The sequence below is a fragment of the Hirundo rustica genome, chromosome 6 (genome assembly GCF_015227805.2).
Source record: "Hirundo rustica isolate bHirRus1 chromosome 6, bHirRus1.pri.v3, whole genome shotgun sequence".
Lineage (NCBI taxonomy): Eukaryota > Metazoa > Chordata > Aves > Passeriformes > Hirundinidae > Hirundo > Hirundo rustica.
Genome location: NC_053455.1, coordinates 34,790,030 through 34,808,457, shown reverse-complemented (window position 1 = coordinate 34,808,457; position 18,428 = coordinate 34,790,030). Strand labels below are relative to the sequence as shown.

Sequence of the window (18,428 nt, the reverse complement as noted above, 5' to 3'; positions counted from 1 at the left end):
TGCAGGACATTACATAAGCAAATAATGTTTATGTAAGAAAAAGATAATACATTCAAATCCAGTATATTAATCAGTTCTGTTTAATGCCTTTTCTTATAGAAGCATAGTTTAACAACTTGTAGAACCAATGTGACATCAGCCTAATATAAAATTGGGTATGTAAAGTCGTTACTGTGATAGAGGTAAAGAATAAAATATCTGGTAACCAGAACTGAGAAACTGAAGTTGAGAGTCTTAGAAATAGAGGAAATTTATTTTGCACCTGTAGCTCATTACTCAAAATAGTGTCCAGTTAAACATTTTCGAAATGCAAATCTCTGGTGTTTTTCTGGAATTTGATTAGACATAAAAATACTTAATTTTTTATAATCAAATATCTAGATCAGTAGCCCTTCAAAGCAGTGGATTCTGTGTTACGCTTTTCATTATTTTACCATTCTATCAATCTCTCTATTGGCAAACTGTTACCTGCATATTATTCCTACCAAGTGAAAAATGGTGGTTTAAATTTTTAGTGTTAGTAATGTAAGTATGCACACCACCTTTTGTTTCACATTTTCAAAGTTGTTATGCTGAGTAAAGCTTGCATTTTTAATAGCATGCAAAGGCTAAGGTAAAATGCCTATTTACTCTTAGTATTAACTTATAGAAGTAATGTTTATTTCATATGAGAGTAATAACATACATAGATGTACTGAGCATGTAGCTTCTGGATGTGTTTTTGCTTAGTGGAAATCATGGTCTTTAAAAACATTTGCACAAACTTTTGCTCCTGCCTGTGATGATAGCTCTTTGTAGCTCTTGCAAAGCCTTTAAACTCATTCAGGGGCTTGTATTCCATTGCTTCATGTGGTACAGTTTCCAGAATAAGTTATTCTCTTGCAAATGCTGTGTTCACCTGAATGTGATGCTTTTAAGAGGTAACTTAGGAAGTGGATTACAGTGCCAGTCTCCTTTACTTTCAGTGAAGCACTTTGGATGGAACACATCCATTAATGCAGCAGCATTGCTGCTTATGTGGCAGATCCCTTCGTGTCACAGGCTCCGTCAATCCTTTTCGCAGTGTCACCTGAGCCTTTTGATTCAGTTACTGAAGACCATGACAAAGCTTTGGCTCTGAGTTGGGGCAAAACAGATGAAGAACAGGAAAAGAGGAGTTTTTCATTTTGTTTACAGGATTGAAGCACACACAGGTTAAAGAAATTACTCAGAAGTCACACTTTGGCAAAGTGGGGAACCTTGCTAGTCTCAAACCTGATCCACACTTAAGGATTCAATGATGTAAATACACCACCAGCTGAGCTCCATCAGAGGTTGTTCCCAGGACAGAGGCAGCATGTGCAGTGTTGACTTTTCTCTGAGAAATTTTAAAATTAAATATTTGATGTTTTTAGAAGGTATTTTTCTAGAATTAAGTCTTTCCACTACTATTAGTAATTAATTGGTATTTGCAGCTATCCAGACTAAGCACATAGAGAGAAAATAATGCTGAGGATTGCAAAGAATGTATTTGAAAATAAATTAATGGTATCTCCTGGTTTACATTATTTTTTCCTTGTAGTATCAATATCAGTGAGTAAAAAAATGGTAGGTGCTAAAATTAACTTCTTATTTCTTTTGACTTACCTTTGTACATTTCAAAAAAGCAGAGAGAACCTTTTTCCCAGCTCTTAAATGCACTCAGAAAAATGTGTCAACAGTGAGTAAGTAAATACTTGCATTTGAAAACTAATAAATTGGAATCATTAAGTCCTTAAAAAGTTTTTTTTAAAGGCTGTTTTGAATTTTTACATATCTTCTTCCAAAAGTTCTAATAGGATATGAAGGTTATTTTGAGTTACACTTATTGTAGACTAAGCAGTTTCCTTAGAAGCTGCATGATGCTTGTAAAGCACAAACTGTCCAGTGGAACTAAGTAAATGAGGGCCTGCTTTCACCTTGGGCTGATAAAATCCTTTGGTGTTTCAAGACTTTAGAGTAAATTGTATCAGAATGGGTAAGTCGTTATGGATTTGTAAGTTTGTATTTTCTGTGTGGATAATTTTCAAAATTATTAATATCATCAATGTTTTTATTAATAAAGTGTAACAGGGTTTTTGTATGTTTTCTTATTTTTATTTCTCTAGCCTCCAAAACTCTTATAAATAGTATGCTACGGGACCCTTCTCAGATTCCAGATGGAGTGCTAGCAAATCAAGTCTATCAGGTATTAATCACACTTGTTTTGTTTGGTTTGGGTTTTTTTCCTGTGGCAATTCTGTTATCTGCCTAGCAGACTAGAGGATTTTAAACCTCATTTAATTACTGTCATCATAAACTATCAGTGAGGTCAGAGTGCACTATAAATGGCAGTGCAATATTTGTGAGGGGAGCATTTCACTTTTTAATAGCTCGCTTTTATAGTGAATAAAAGCATGCAGTTTTTGTTTTCTGTGATTAAATCTGAACAGCATCTGATGGCCTTTTTGAGGAAAAGTAATTACTGTTTTTAAGATACTCTTTAACTGTAATGGTTTTGTAGTTGCCCATCAGTATACTACTTCTCTTATTTGTCTGCAGTGTACTGTGAATGACTGTTGTTATGGACCACTGGTGGACTGCATCAAACAGTATCCTTTCCCATAAAATTTTAGGTGCACAATTGATGAGCTTAGACTGTGTGGAAGAGATGTGTCTAGTTTTAACCTGACATAAAGTTCTGCTTCACAAAACACATTTCATACTCTTTTTCTTTTACATTCAGTCAGCTAGAGGGTCACTGCAGAGCTTTCTCTTAACTAACAAAAATCAGATGGACGATGGGAAGATGTCAGTTTGGTAGTTACACATTCATATGCCTGACTGAGCCTCTTAGGTTTTTAGTTGAAAAGCATACCTGGTTTTTGCTTAAGACTAAGTGACGATGTTTTGAGTGGAGGAGTTGGACTAGATGATCTCTGGAAATACCTTCCAATCTCAGCTATTCTGTGATTAAATGAATAAGTTTCCTAGTGTTCAACATTATGGTTTTGCTCTGTTATGAATATGAGTTTTAACTGAAATTTTTCCAGGTATAATTCAGGTGTGATTGAACAGATTTTTAAACTCCTATCTGATATTCCAGTGCAGTTCTTTTATTTTCACTTATTTTTGAAGGAAATTATACTAGCCGTAGTAAAAAACCCTTATATATCCTGAATTTTCAGGGTGGTGTTGTTTTTTTTTTTTTTTTTTTTTTGTAGTGATAAAGTAGTTAATTAGAGAGCCATACAGTGTGTACACTGAGGGAATTCCACGTGTCTCTGAGTGTTCTAGACTAAGATTAGAATGTGGTAGGAATGATCACTAAGAACCCAAATCTATTTTAATAAAGTCCTGCAGGAGCAGTTCTTCTGTTTCAGTCTGCAGTCAAAGGAAAAATTTCAAATTCATGGCCTGCTGTCACTGAGCAGGCTAGTAAGGCAGTTCCTTCCCAAGTCCTAGAGAATCCTTGCATGAATCTCTGCATGCAGTTTGGGAGAAGATGTTGGTTTCACTATATAGGTGCAGGATAGGAAAGCTACAGTTTAGTTATGCATGAAAAACAATACTTCCTGTAGTTGTGATACATGTGATTGTCACTCCTTAAAAAAACTTTATTCCCACTAGAAACACTTATGTGTAGTGTTGTGTAGCCTCAGCCCTATCCCCATTTACTTTAACAGCAGCAGGAGAGTTCTAATTGTCTTTGTATTTCGTGCGTTTAATTGTAATTTTAAATATTCATTGAGATTATCTTCACAATTGAACAAAGCTCTCTGAAAGTGGATTAATTTAATAAGCCACACATTTTAAAGGGTTGTTGATCACTAGTTTTCATATCCAGAATTTTAAGATTAATATCTTGTGGATGAGCAATCTGGCTGTAGTCTTACAAAATTGCCATGTTTAAAAAGTAATAAAGACACATATGTAGAATTATGAACCATTTTTGAGACTTACTTGCCTGCAGTCTAGAAAAGGCTTTTATATCCTCTTCAGATTCTGGCTCAGATCTGTTGTTGAATATGTAGTGACATCAGTGAGAGTAATGAGGAGTTTTTCAATTCCATTTTGGTACAGAAAAGTTTAATACTAAGCTGTGTGAGTGCATTACTGCAAGTATGTTGCTGAATTAGATGTTAATTTTGAGGTGCATAAAATAGTTAAAAATCAATTTAAAGTTAAGGTTTTAAAAGCATAATGTCTTCTGAAGGATTGCATATTGATTTTAAATATAACTATCTAATTGTATATGCATGGACCAAAGTATGAAGTCAACCTCTTTGTAAATGCCAAGAGGCTATTTTTCAGTAATAGTTCAGATGCTTACGGGAAACTAGGCTGCTAGATTGCATGAGTAGAAAATGGCTTCTGAGGTTATTTACAAGTTTTGCCCCATGGTCATTGCCATACATCAATAACAGGTATTATTATAGACTAAGTGTTTTTGCTTATGGTGCATTGTAAATTCTATTTGCAGTATATTTCTTACCTTTTTGCCATTCTTCATTTGTCCCTTTTGTTCTGCAATTGCTAGTAGAGTTTAACATAATAAATAGTTTCAGTTGATATAAGCTGTATGTACATATGAAATGATTCTGTAGAATTTTTTTTTTGCTGTTCATTATGAAGTGTTCATATAAGCTTAGTAATGAACTGTAATGGTAAAGTGATTTGCTGTTTAAGAAGTTACTTTAAACAATTTAGTGCTTAACTGCTTTTAACATAAGGTCTTTTATCATATTGTTTCATAAGACTCTTCTTAAAAGCTTCCAGAATAGAACTTTGACCTCCAGGAAGCTACATTAAAATATTTAAAATGGTGGCGTCTTTACATATTGCAAGGAATAGCACATTGGATCAACAAGTTGTTGAACAAGTGAAGTGAAAAGGACTTCACTATAAAATACGATTTCATCCTTCCCTGACATTAGTTCATGCTTTTGAAAAATCAATTAAAATGATGTTTTTTTACAGTAAGATGTTTCAGATGGATGTAGTACCTATCAATTTCAGAATATAAAGAAAGAAAATCAGTTTGTTTCATCCTTTGCTGGATTGGAGGATTGATTACTAGTCAGTAAAGAGCAACTTTGAAGGTAAAAAAACTTTAACTGCATGTTTTAGGTTCACATTTTCTTTTGTATTTAGAAGAATAAACAATAAAGAAAAAATGGAAATATTGTCCGTAATTATACTGAATAAATATGGCCAAATGGGTCTTAATTCTATAAAAGTGTGCTGTTGGTACAATAATCTAATTTTTGCAAAGCTGTTTATGCTTCTAAAAATCACTAGAAGAATTTTCAAAATTTAGGGTTCAAATAACTCATCACTTCTGAAACACAGTCTCTGATTTATTACTTTACGTATGATGTTTATATGAAGCTGCTTCTTTTCCAAAGTAATCTTCCATTTCTTAACCTAAAGCTATCAGCGCTATTGGGCATGAGCACGAAGTCTTGCTGCGAGAAATGCTTTTGGAAAAAAATCTCTCTTTCATAGGTAAGAATCTGTAGTAGAGGCTAGCCAGTAAATTCTTAAACTTCAGAGATGTTGGTAACTGTTTACCTACGACAAAATTCAGTCCAAATGCTCCCTATATTAGGTAGTAAAGGAAGAGTAAAATATGATTGATGCTATATATATATGTTATCTTTTATTGATTTAGAACTGAGCAGGATCTCAGTTACCTAATACCCTATATATACAGCACATGCACAGGCTTGCAATTAATATTTTATAGAATAAGTAGCTGGAAAAAATGCTTTAATATCTGCTGCAGTATTACTTTTGGTGTCATGAGATATTAGCCATAATCCAGGCCTTATGAGATTTAGGAAGAAGCATATGAAATATTAGCTTCAGAATGCTTTATGTATTAAAGGACTGCTAGAAGGTTCACTCATTTACCTTGCTGTGCAGTTTCTGCTGAATTTTTGCCCCCTGCTTTTTGCCCAATCAATGCAATTACTCTTTTTTACACTCGCCATTTTTAAAGTTATTTTAGGGATTAATTAGTTCAGAAGTTACTTTCATTTTTTTCTTTTAGCTTGCAGTATTTTTCTTTTACATGAGTGCCATGGAAACAAAGATTAATGTTTAAAGTATCCATTCTCTAAATGTGATAGTAAACAATGACTTCTTAAATCTCGGATTCCTTATGTGATGAGACAACAGTGAAGTGCTCTCTTCTGTTAATGGTTAAGCATTGTACTAAATTTGTGTGAAAAGGGAATTTTGCTGGGTTTACCTGGAACTGTGATCTCTCCTGAAGCTGTATCAGGTTAAGATGTTGGAAACCTTAAACAAATATAAGAAGTTAGAAAGTGTTATTAAGCTTTTTGAGAGATTTTTCTGTATTATTAAGGAACAGAATTAGTGTGCTCTTTTATTTTAGAGAAAAGTGAAAAAAGGATAGCATTAACTATCTCAAACTTGCAAATGACACTATGAAAATAAGAAGAGGCAGATTTTCTTATTTGACTGTAAGAGCATGGATACAGGTAAAAAGCTTAAGCTGTAATTGCAGAGATGATGGCAAGTTAAAATACCAAACAGTTCTAGGAGCAATAAATATAAAACAAACTGTCAGGAAAGGTTGTGGAATCACCTTCAATGAAAAATTCAAGGCCAGATTTGACATTCATCTATCAAAGCTGGTAATGAAATCAATTCTGTCACGATACAAGGGAATGGACTGGATGACCTACTAAGGGATCCTCAACCCAACAATTATCATTTTATTTGCATTGTGTAAGCTTAAACACTAAAATCACTTTTAAATTTTAGTGTTTCATGACTTTGAATAAGGATCAATTTTGTCTTTAGAAATTAGCTTGAAGAAATTTGTGCTATTGAATTAAAACATCTAGACTGGGTTAACTTTCGGGAATATGAAGATAGAGAGCTTAATTTGTTGTTCACATTTTATGTATAGTGAAGTATTGTTTAGTCATGATTTAAGATATGTTAAGATTTGTATTTATTATGTCTGTGATCACATATGTAATTCAGGTTCTAGATGTGTTCGGGATTTGGAGTATTCTTAAAAAACAGCTTTCCTTAAATATCTGCAAGTCCCTTGCAATACGGCCTTTCCTTTCTGAAAAATTAGTTCCAAAACTGCTTGAAGAAAGCACCAGAAAAACAGAAGCGATGACAGCATTTCCCATAGGTCCAAAAATTCAGGCTTTGTTGCATAATATTTCATTGTCAGTTTGAAGGTGGCTTATGATTTACATGGCTTATGGTTTGTAATTCCATTACTTTTTAACACATTTCAAAGAAACAGAAATTTTGCAGTTCCCATATTAGTGTACTATTCCTTTGTACTGTTCTTCAAGAATAGTCAGAGGATTTGTATCAAATGTGTTCACCTGGGCAACAGAGAGTCGAGTACAGGAGAGGAAGGTACAGTCAAGGGACACAATGAATATGAAGGGCCTCAGTATAGTCTTGGAGCATGAAGCAGCTTTTCGGGACAGAATTTGTCTGTTTCTAGAGCAGTTGGCTTTCAGTGCCTACAAGATCAGAAGTAACACCTTCAGACTCACCCTGGAATTGACTGGAGACCGATACACACTAATGGAGGTTATATTTTATTAATCTACTGTTCGTGAGAAGTACTTCATATACCATGTCCTTTCTACAGCAAAAATACGTCTTCATCACTTGGCTTGAGATTAAAGTGATCAATAGAAACATTTTATCAAAACAGGCTCACAGCTTCACATGCCATTCTGAAATGCCTGGAGTTTCTAGGTTCTGTATAGGATTTGTTATTTGTATCTTTACCATGAATATGTTAGGAAAGCTTTTAGATATATGGGAGGTACTGAGCTTCATCCTCCTTTGGTTCCCACCAGTGGATATCAGTCAAAAAATCTGATCAGTGTTTTCTGATTAATCTTAAATTTGCAGTTGTAGCTCATTCATGCACCAGCAGAAGAGGGCTAGTGTAAGAACAATAATGTGTTAAATGGTTCTGACTGAGTGTGTCATTATGGTAAATATGAAGCTGCAGTTTTGTTGAAAATCTAAATTAATTTGGTATCTGTTTACAAACTACTTATTAGGGCTGTTTCCACATAATTTTCAAACCTGAGATTTATAAATGTAACTGTCAAAACTGCTGTGGGTTGTCTTTCAAGCAGTTACTGAATTATTTTCTTAATCTGTGCTGGAGTTTAAAGATCTTTTGAGGTGCAGAATGCTGCCTCCGTAGTTTCTGGACCAATGTGAAACATACCTGGGACTGAAAAGCTTCTTTTTTGAACTTCTTTTTGATGATTATGGTTTAAAACAAAATTTTTACTTTGGTTATGAGGAGTTTTGGTAATTATTTCTTCCCCAGACTTATAAAGCTTCAAAACATTTGGAGAAGTAATAATGCAAAGTTCTGTTTCTGCACATGATAGATGCATCAATAATAAACATGGTTTGTAATATGTCTTCTAATGTTAATCACAGTATAGAATGCTAGGAGAAACCACATGAAGACATTCAGAACTAGATTTAAAACAAAAAACATGTTCTTTTTCAAGCCATGAATTAGTATTCAAAGATTTTAAAAGTAATTGGGCACCCTTGAAAAAATAATCTCCTGAAGAATATTAAAAGTAATGCTGATGCAGATTCCAGTTCAGAGACCTGCCACATTAACCTATTGAAACGTGTTCACATCTGCTTTGGTTTTCAGTAAGTTTTTTTAAGGTCTATTTCCATTATTTTGTGGTACTAGCAGTTGTTAGATGTGAAAGAAAAGAGTGACCTTTCCATTGCTATTGCTCATAAACGAACAAAATTTCAGCTGGGACATCCTGTTGTCTACCCTAGATTATTTTAAACAAGAGCAGTTGCAGTTAACTACATTTGGATAAAATTGTAATGTTGAAATAAGGATTAAAAGATTATGTAGAACATTAATTCATTTTTATGTTATGTCATCAAACTTTCAATTCAGAGGTTCTGTTAAATTAGAAACTTCTTGATCTTATCATTTATCTGTGTACATGATACAATCTAAGTTTCAAAATATAGTCAAAAAACAAGTCTGTCTCCAAATCCTAGAAACCTTTTTCATTACCTTATCATATGATATAATGAAATGTCACACTGCAAAGACTTCGATTTACAGTGTAGTATGTTTATAGTGAAGAAATTCCCTCAAAATTTAAAAAAATAACATAGTACCACTCAAAAAGAATCAACAGATATTGCAGTTTACTGACGAATTTTCAGCTGTCCAAACTTACTTCTGTTCCACTTTCAGAATTAGTTCAGTATATAAAATACTTCAGACTTATATTCTTCAATGAAAAATAGTGGGAGAGTTAGCTTTTGGCAATATTACAGTATTTTGATTTCTAAGTTAGTGTGTGTTTCTTGTCATTAAAGTTTTACTTGTACTCAAACTGCTGACCTTTCAGGATTTGTACAAAGTATTCAAAAACTGAGTTCTGAACATTTGCCATGAAACTACTGTCCTAACCTGATAAATGGATTGGAAATAAGCTACCCAACAGTGAGAATGGACCATTAATTTTAATCAAAGGTGATGTAGAAAGGCGAATGGGATGCATGACAATGTCAACAGCTCAGTAGGTGTTAAGGGGCTACACAGCCTTACTTGTTACTAGGTAGTGCCATTAGTTGAGCTTGGGTGAAGACAGAAAGCCATGCCTGGAATTGAATGACCAGGTCACTCCAAATTCTAATGGAGAAATGGGTGTTTCAGAAATACCAGTGTAATGGTATCAGAAATCAAGGACAATAGTTTAAAAATATTAAGGGGTGTCATGGGCTTTTTTTCCTTTCTTTTTTTTCCCCTGCTTTTTAAAAGGAAGCATCTTCTGCCTTTTGCATTTTTGTCTTGCTCCCTCATTATTATTTTTGAAATATTCAGCTCTAATATTTGTAAGTATGAAAGTTTTACACTTAATGTTACAGAATGTCTAAATCTTTTTATGTTCAGTAATTGGATAAATTCTACAGAATTCAGAATGCAAGAGAAACTATAATTATATCTCTTCTTTAACTTTAGTAAATTTCTGGGAGAAAAGGTTTTTCTTGTTCTTTTTTTTTTAACAACTTTATACTAACATTAAAAATAAAACCAAGGCAGCAGTGAGTGTATATCTAAATTTGTGGTGTTAGCAGGATTAATCTTAACACATCCAAAGGTGGAGAGACTCTTCTTTCAATCAGTGAATATACCTCTTTATTTTGAATATTTGCAGGTTATAAAATACTGTATGACAGCTTGAATTAATGATGTTTATAATGAAGACATAAAAATGCAGGGATGACAAAGAAGCATTTTTATATCCATGCTTCAGGTTTTCTACAAAGGTTCATTTAATCTGACACAGCATTGCATGCATAAGAAAGATATGTATGACTGCATTAGTAATTCTTGCACTCTTATTTAGAATAAAATTAATTATGCTGCTGTCTACTTAATGGAATAGTTTTATAAACAGTAGTTCTTATTTTCTATGTACAGCTGAAGATCAGCTTCGTGCAAAGGGTTATGACAAAACACCAGACTTTATTTTAGAAGTGCCAGTAGGTAAGTTTTCTAAAAGAATGTTTATTTTGTGTAGAAGTGCTCATGCTAAAATATTATGGCTACTTAAGCAGAGCATATTCTAGGATACTGCAAATAAGTCTCTTCAGGAGTTACCCAATAATTTTAAGGACTTCTAGTTTGAGTCAGAGAGATTTGATCCTAAATAGTGTTACCCAGTGTTTCTCCTTTAGTCTCTCTGCATGTTTCTACCTCATTATTAAAAAAAAAAGGAAAAGAAACAACAGTAAAAACCCCCAAATCCCTGCTCCCTCTAATGTATTCTACCCGCTGCCTTCTGAACTAAGCTCTGAAATAGCTATAATAGCTTTTACTTCTAGACCAAATCAGTTCAAAGTAGTCTTAAGAGTATTACATTACCCCTATAGGTCATTGCATAAAGGTTTGTCATCATGCAGTTATTCTTTTTGCCATCACTTTGCATCCAAATACCACTCTGCAGTTCTTTATTATTTTTTAAAACTCTGCAGTTCTTTATTATTTTTTAAAAGCCTGAACAGCAAGAAAGATTAAGGACCAAAAGTATAAAGGTCGTGATAAAGTTCATCTACCTTTTCTGGTCTTGAGGCCATGTGACAGCTCTTGAACATCAGCAAGGAGGGAGAATCCACCACCTTTCTAGGTAACGTGTGCCTATGCTCAGGCACCCTCACAGTAAAAAAGTGGTTGCTGGTTTCCACAGGTGGACACTCCTGTGTTTAGGTTTGTACCCATTGCCACTATTCCTGTTACTGGACACTGAAAAGAGCCTTGCCTCCATCTTTTCCTGCTCTTCAGAAAGTTGTATGTATTAGTAAGATTGCCCAGTAATGTGGACCATAATAAACACAGTACACACTTGGTGTTAAGGTACCCACATTTATATTAAAAACAAGAGATTATGTCCCACCTGTTCATGAGCCTGATCAAAAGGAAACTAGAAAAGCAACTTTTTTTTTTTTTTTTTTTAATTCTTGAGAAGGGAAGCCAGGAAACACCCCAAAGAATTCTGTTTGTAATATTATCCTATTAGAAAGAAGGTTACAGTCATTAATTTGTTTGCATATATTTGTCTCAAATTCAAATAATAACAGTGCATTGCTTCTTTCAAATTATTATAATCACTTGAGACTTACAGGAAATCATGTTCTCTCTGTTGCCTCATCTGAACTAAGGTATAGCAGTCCTTGGAGTCTTTTCTTCATGACTGAGTACATACCTAGGAAAAACAAATGTTTCTTAGAAATAGCTTCTGAGCTGATTATACCTCAGCTGTTATATTTCCTGGGGTCTAAAGGTGTTGAGGGTGGGGAAGGATGTTGTAGCATGTAAGTTACTGGGTTACTGATGGCAGAGTGGTGGTGGCACATAAAGCTTAGTGTGGTGACTTCATGAGTTACTTTCCCAGATTTCCTGAGTAATTTTGCAGTCTGTGGTCAATCATTTGCTGCTATAGCCTCTTGTAATCTTTCTGTGTAGTGCTTCTGGGCTTGCATGTTCTCTGAAAACCTCATTCCAAGTCAAATTTAGGCTAAGGCATCACAGTTGAGGATATTGTAGGTAACTCAAAATAAAGGTAACATTTTTAAAGATCTTTACAATGATACCCAACAACACCTTTTGGAGAAAGAATGGTCTTTTATAGTGATGCTCATGATTTCTTCTGCAAAATTACATTATCAGCTTCAGAGACAACATTCCTTTGTCCAAAAAATGATGATTTTATCAATATTAGTAGTTTGTTCATGCAAGAAATGAGGAAAGACATGAACCAAAACAAATTCCAAGGCAGAGAAAGAAACAAAAACTCAAAATCGTATTCTTTTGCATAAGCCTTCTTACTACTGACTTCTTTCTGATGAAACACTACTGGTTTTACAAAAGAAAGGAAATAGTCCAGGATGAATTTCCTTCACTTTCTTACACCTTCCATGCTGGATTGGCATCTGTCTTTAGCAGCTTAGCTGTTTTTATCATTCAGCAGAAGTTTTCAATTTCTTACCTGACAACTACCTTCCGGCAAAGGGTAGTAGAAGAATACAACTGCTTCTTAGTCTAATCTCTTTTTCTATACATTCTGCTTGTGTTAGAATAAATGCAGATATGTGGAATAGGGTCTAATTAAAGTGAAATTCATGTGATTATCTGTTAAAAGTATTATCTGGTATTTTTTTTTAAATGCCCTATGTGCATATTTGAAAGATAATTTTTACAAATATGTAACTCAGTTGCAAGTATGAATTATGTGGTAGATTGTGGAGTAAATAGAATGTTCCCTAACACACTCTTACAGGTTGTTGAGTGTGACTTTCAGAGTTCATTTTATTTTCTGCTGTCACCCTAGCTGTGGAAGGACACATAATTCACTGGATTGAAAGCAAAGCCTCATTTGGTGATGAAAGTAGCCACCAAGCCTACTTGCAGGACCAGTTTTGGAGCTACTGGAACAGGTATATTTCTATGCTTTTTCCTTATAAATAAATAGGACTTCATTTTAAAAAGAAGTTATTGGATAAAACACTACTGACTCTACATGTTACTAATCTGGCATTTTGTATGTCATTAATTAGCATTTCAGATTGGTGTGCTGAAATATTTATGAAAAATTGAGATCTTGATTGTTAACATGCAGCAAATATATATGGTGATTTTACAGTGATGCTAGATGACAGAGTAAGTTACCTTGGTATAGAAGTTATATGTCAGTTTTTTAGTACCTCACTGAGAAGGAAGATTTTGCTGTAATGTTTTGGAATACATGCAAGGTGACAAATTTGTTAAAAAATCTTCACAGTCTAACCAAGTGGGGTTTGTGTATAAAGGATGTTTTTGCTCAGTGGCATTTTATGTAGTGTAGGACAGTACTGTTTCACAGTGGGGTTTTTTTAGTAAAATATTTCTTTTGTATATTATTTACATTTGAAGCAATAATTATGCTTATCTTCAAGTTGAAAAGGTAGTAAGTGTTTGCAGGATAAGAGGGGAAATAAGTTGTGCTAGACAGAATTTTGTGGCAATATCTATGGTGTTGGTGTAAAGACATTTTCTTTTAAATATGGTTAAAATACTTCAGCTTTACTGTTCTAAAAGTCATTATTGTATGTATTTATAAATCTTTCCGTGGTACTAGATGCCTCCTCACTGGCAAATTTTTTTTCCCCAAAAAATACTAAACACAATGCTTCACCTTCAATGCCATTTTTCTATGTATTAGAACCCCAAGCAAGATAGTGAGGCAAATTAAAGTTTTAATAACAGATTTTTTTAAATCATAAATCTAAAAGTCTTCTCAATGCCCACGAGAGACTATCAGAGGGATGGTGGAGAACATGGCACGAGTGTGTGAACATGCAACAAAAAGGGGGTGTGCACCAGTATCAGAGACTAGTCTGGTGACCATTAGTATTTCAGCTGAATGTGAAAATGAATAGCATTACCTTCAGAAGTACCTTAAAAGCAGGTTCAGTAGAAAGCAGCAGAGAAAGGGAAACCAGATCTTCATAATAACATCATCAAAGTGTGGAATTATGCTCTGCAGCAGCACTCTTGATTGATATGAAAAGGACCTGCTCTTATTTGACAATCCCAGAAAGCTGAGAATTGGAAAGCTTGAATCAAGGTGATGGAAAACTTGGAAGGCTGTCAGTTTTTGGATGAAGGTATTATACTTTAGAAGAGTTGTAGAAAATAAGTTGTGAAATACTGAATATATAACTTAGAAAGAAATTTGAGCATATACAATATCTAGGCAAATGGTGAGAATGGCAGAAAAGACTGTGATGCAAGCAGTGCTGAACTGCACGTCACTGTAAAGGAAATGGAGCGGCTCAGGCTGGGAGAAGACCATTAGATGTGCTGGAATACTTCCTGAGTGTAAAGGGTGTGTTTGAAGGCATCCATTATGGTATCAGAGAAGAATACCTCCAATAAGTGAATTTTAAACAGATAACGTGAGCCTAAAGATACTAAGTGGAGATGTGGTGAAACTTGGATTGACAAGTAGAATGAAGGCACTGATGCAGTTGTTGTTTATGATAAAATTGCCATTGCAGTTTCTGTCTTTTTTTTTGTGCTATGAAGTGTCTATTCCCATTTTAGTGTAAAACATTTGAGAACAGTGTGTACCATTTGCATCTGACATTTCCAAAGGAAACTTCTCTTATGCTTTTATCAAGAAACCAAGTCCTTGCTAACTTCATTTTAATTTTAACATGTACCAATTAATTATTCAAAAAAAATGGAATAACATCTCTCACTGAGCTGTTTGTCAAGTATCTTCAATGTTGCAAAAGCTAGACTGGAGTGATACGTGGATCAATAAAACATTTTGGAAGTAGTTTTGAGATTTTCCCAAATCTGCTGTTATAGCTGTTTGTATTGGCAACAACTACAAAAAATGGTTGATTCTTAAATACAGTGAATTGAACTAATCATATAAAGAACTCTCCATAGTAAGATTCGTTACACCCTAAATCCAAAAATGAGGTTCATTAAGAAGATTAGGCAGATTTCTGTGAGGTTTTTTTTTAAAGAGTAAGTCCTGTTAGTTTTAATTTTGGTAGTGCTTGGCCAAGCTGACTGTGCCACATCTTCTGAAGCGAGTTCTGAATTACTGTCGTTTCTAATATAATGACGGTTGGGTTAATGAACACATGTTGACAGATCAGGTTGCAACATAGATTAGACAGTTAACTTTCATTGGTCTGTGGAACTGTTTATATGAAAGGACACAGGTATAGCTGCACAAACTGTGAACCAATTTTGTATGATTTAATCAGTCTAAGCAGAGAGTTCTCAAGAGAGAACTAGATTTTCGGTCAATTCACCACGCCTTTGTCTCCCTTTCTCTTGAAAGAGAAATTATTTGGAGAGCAAGCATGAGTTCACAATAGAGATGATATGACACTCAAGTAATAGTTTAGGGTTTTTAAAACCTGACCCATTGGTTGAATTTAAAGCAGAAATGAAATTCAAGAGAAAATCTGTATCACGTGGTAGATGTGGATAGAAGCACAAATCCAGATACTTTGAAAGGAATGCAAGTGAGAGGGTTTAGATCTTTTCCATTCAGCTTTTTTATTGCTTATCTAAAAATGGGGAGTCAAACTAGAAAAGTTTCTGTGTTCTTTTCTCACATGTCACAGATGTAAGTTGAATTCTATTCAGAATCTGACTGAAAGCTTTGAACATAGCTGGGGCTTGTTTGCTGTTATGTGTGTATTTCATTAAATCCTGTACTTTGTGCTAACTAAATCTATGAGTGTCTTAAATTGGTCTGTACTGACAGGAAAGAAATGGCACTTTCTCATTTAACAGAACAGCTCCCTAGATGCAGTCAACCATGTCTGTTCACCTCAGTGCAGAAGAACACCTTTTTATTACTCTGAGTTCTGCAGGGACAGCTTAGTGAGGTTTTTTATGGCTCATACATCAATGGTATTGTTAAGCAATTTTCAATTGCAGTGGTGCACTGCAACCTCATCCTCAAATTAAGCTTCACATTAAAAATGTACAAAGTGTACCTTGTCAGTGGATTTGCACAGTTATAATTTAAGATGTTGTTTAGATACTGAGATTTTTTTTCAATAATAAGAAACAGGAAAAGGCAAGTTTGGTCTTGCATATTCCCAGACTGATTTTGCAGAGTTACGTTTTAGGAAAAAGAGCTATTGTATATACCAGACAAACTTAGCATTCATATACTTCCCTCTGTATGTTTGTTCCTCCAGAGTGGTAGCATCCACTGAGCAGGTTGTAGCTTACACTGCCACTAGGTAAATAAAAAACCTCCATGCACAAAATATAATTGCTTTGTGCGCAAGTAGTAGATACCACACTTCATTTTTCACTGGTCTACATTGGTGCATTTGTTGTAACTATGAGCATAAAAGCTATTGAACAGTTAGTGTGACCAAAGGTAATTTGGAGAGCAAGTTATGCAGATTGCACTTTAAAATGGGGTCTATGAATGTGTTGTAAATTATTTTAGGGTTTAGATGAATGTTGCTGTTTCTTTTTCTTTCTTCCATAGTGTCTGATTTTATAACTTTCTTTCAATTTAAATTAAAAATTGGAGTCCTAGCTATAAGTCTGTTAGTCAGAGCTGACAGGCATGACTACTGTTTTCTAAGGATATCCAGATGAGCAGCACATGGTTCAAACAGTAATTAGTGGGTGCCCTGTCAGTGACTTGCTGTAAGATATAAGCGCAAATACAGCAATTTACATTTTCTATCTTCTTCACGCATGGCTAAGGCATATGTACAGTCTGGAATGTAATTTCTAGAGCGTCCCAGGAGATAGCCTGACGTCATTATTAGCTAAAGAAACTTTACTGTATGTGAGGAAAACCATAGTAAAATGTCGTATTTGACACTGTTATTAAACTAAAGGCAATTTCATGTAGTGAAAAAGAAGCATTTCATCTTCTCTTTGAATAAAAATGGTAAGTCATCTCTGTGCTAAATTCCTTCTACCATTTGTTTGTGTTCTAAATGCTTAGTCCTGTGCTTCTCTTTTTTTAAAGAATAAATAAAAGCAAGTTTCCCATAAGTAATTTTAAAATACTGATCACACTTTTAGGAAGCCTAAATTCATGATTCAGTGTGTTGTTAATTGGTACATTATGCCTGATCTTGAGACTTCAGTTCCTAACTGTAAGTCGTAAAATTATTCAACTATCATAGAGACCTGTCAATTAATAAAAGGGTATTTAATTCAGATAAGTGCAAACAGAAACGATGCAAAGGATTGTACATCACAACACAAACACATATAATGTGTTCCTAGGATTTTTTGAGAAAAGTGTTGCATTCAAATTCATTTACAGTTTATGGTAAGGATGAATTCTATGTGAGCAAAGTCTGAATCAGGAGATGCAAATTACAGGCATTTTTTGCTGTTAATCTCTTCAAATTGGTTTAACAGGTTACTGTGAAGACTGTTGAAGTAATAATTGTTGTCTGATTGTAGGTGGTATGGGAAAAAGGAGATCTGTTGTGGGTTTATGGATGTCCATTCTGTTAACAGCTTCAGTATTCTTCAGTAGCAGACGGTTTAAAAAATTGCTTTGGTGAGTTGAAAACAATTGTAACAACTTGACTTGGAAGAAACCTTGGGAGTTACATTTGTCAAGTGGCTAGGAAAACTGTTCATGCATACCAGCATCCAAAGCAGCCCAAACATAAAGAACTGAAAGGTCATTCTTCTTCTTGCAATATGATGGTTCGTTGACATATTTTGACACACTGGTACAATGCTGAAAGGTTTTGACCTTACTGCAACACTGAGGGACTTAGAGTTTGTTTAGCTATCTAATGCTTGTAGATTTTCACACATGCTGGGTTTTGCTATGCTCCTTTTTTCTCTCCCTTCTGGCTTCACTTGAATTACTAAATTAATCTTACACAGAAATGGATGTAGATAAAAGAGAGAGTTTAGGGTGATTTTACTGCTTAGGACTTGATATAGAAAGTTTTTTTCAAAACTAATTAACTCTTTTAAAGTGAACTTGCTAACTTCAGTAGTGCTGAATAAGATATGTTTGTTTATAGAAGAGAACCAAAAGCAGTGAAAAATGCCATTTTCTACTACTTTTCTAGTAGAAATGCAGTAGTCTACTTTGTAAAGATGATAAAATTCTGTGTTCTTCTGCAAGAATAACAGATACAAGTGTACATTCAAATATATATACATATACAAATACACATAGAGGCGTATCTCTGCGCTTCACAAATGTCCTAGATACATTCACCCTATTTCCAATAGCATTTCATATTAATTATTTTTATCTTTATTTAATGACACATGAACAATATAAAAATCAACAAATAGCTTATGAAAAATATATTTTTTCACT

At 34.2% G+C, this 18,428-nt stretch overlaps 1 protein-coding gene across 4 annotated transcripts in view; it reads left to right on the top strand.

Moving 5' to 3' along the window:
• CDIN1 (CDAN1 interacting nuclease 1) overlaps positions 1–18,428 on the top strand; it is a 131,870-nt gene that overhangs the window by 50,073 nt on the left and 63,369 nt on the right. For 2 of the 4 annotated variants that reach the window (XM_040068558.1, XM_040068561.2), the window contains 5 exons: positions 2,127–2,206; positions 2,560–2,609; positions 5,438–5,505; positions 10,508–10,573; positions 12,915–13,020. In XM_040068558.1, the coding sequence (XP_039924492.1) occupies positions 2,127–2,206; positions 2,560–2,609; positions 5,438–5,505; positions 10,508–10,573; positions 12,915–13,020 (370 nt within the window). Of the gene's footprint in view, positions 1–2,126; positions 2,207–2,559; positions 2,610–5,437; positions 5,506–10,507; positions 10,574–12,914; positions 13,021–14,108; positions 14,457–17,542; positions 17,643–18,428 lie in introns of those variants that run through there. The other 2 variants (XM_040068560.2, XM_058421194.1) reach the window with 2 other exon arrangements.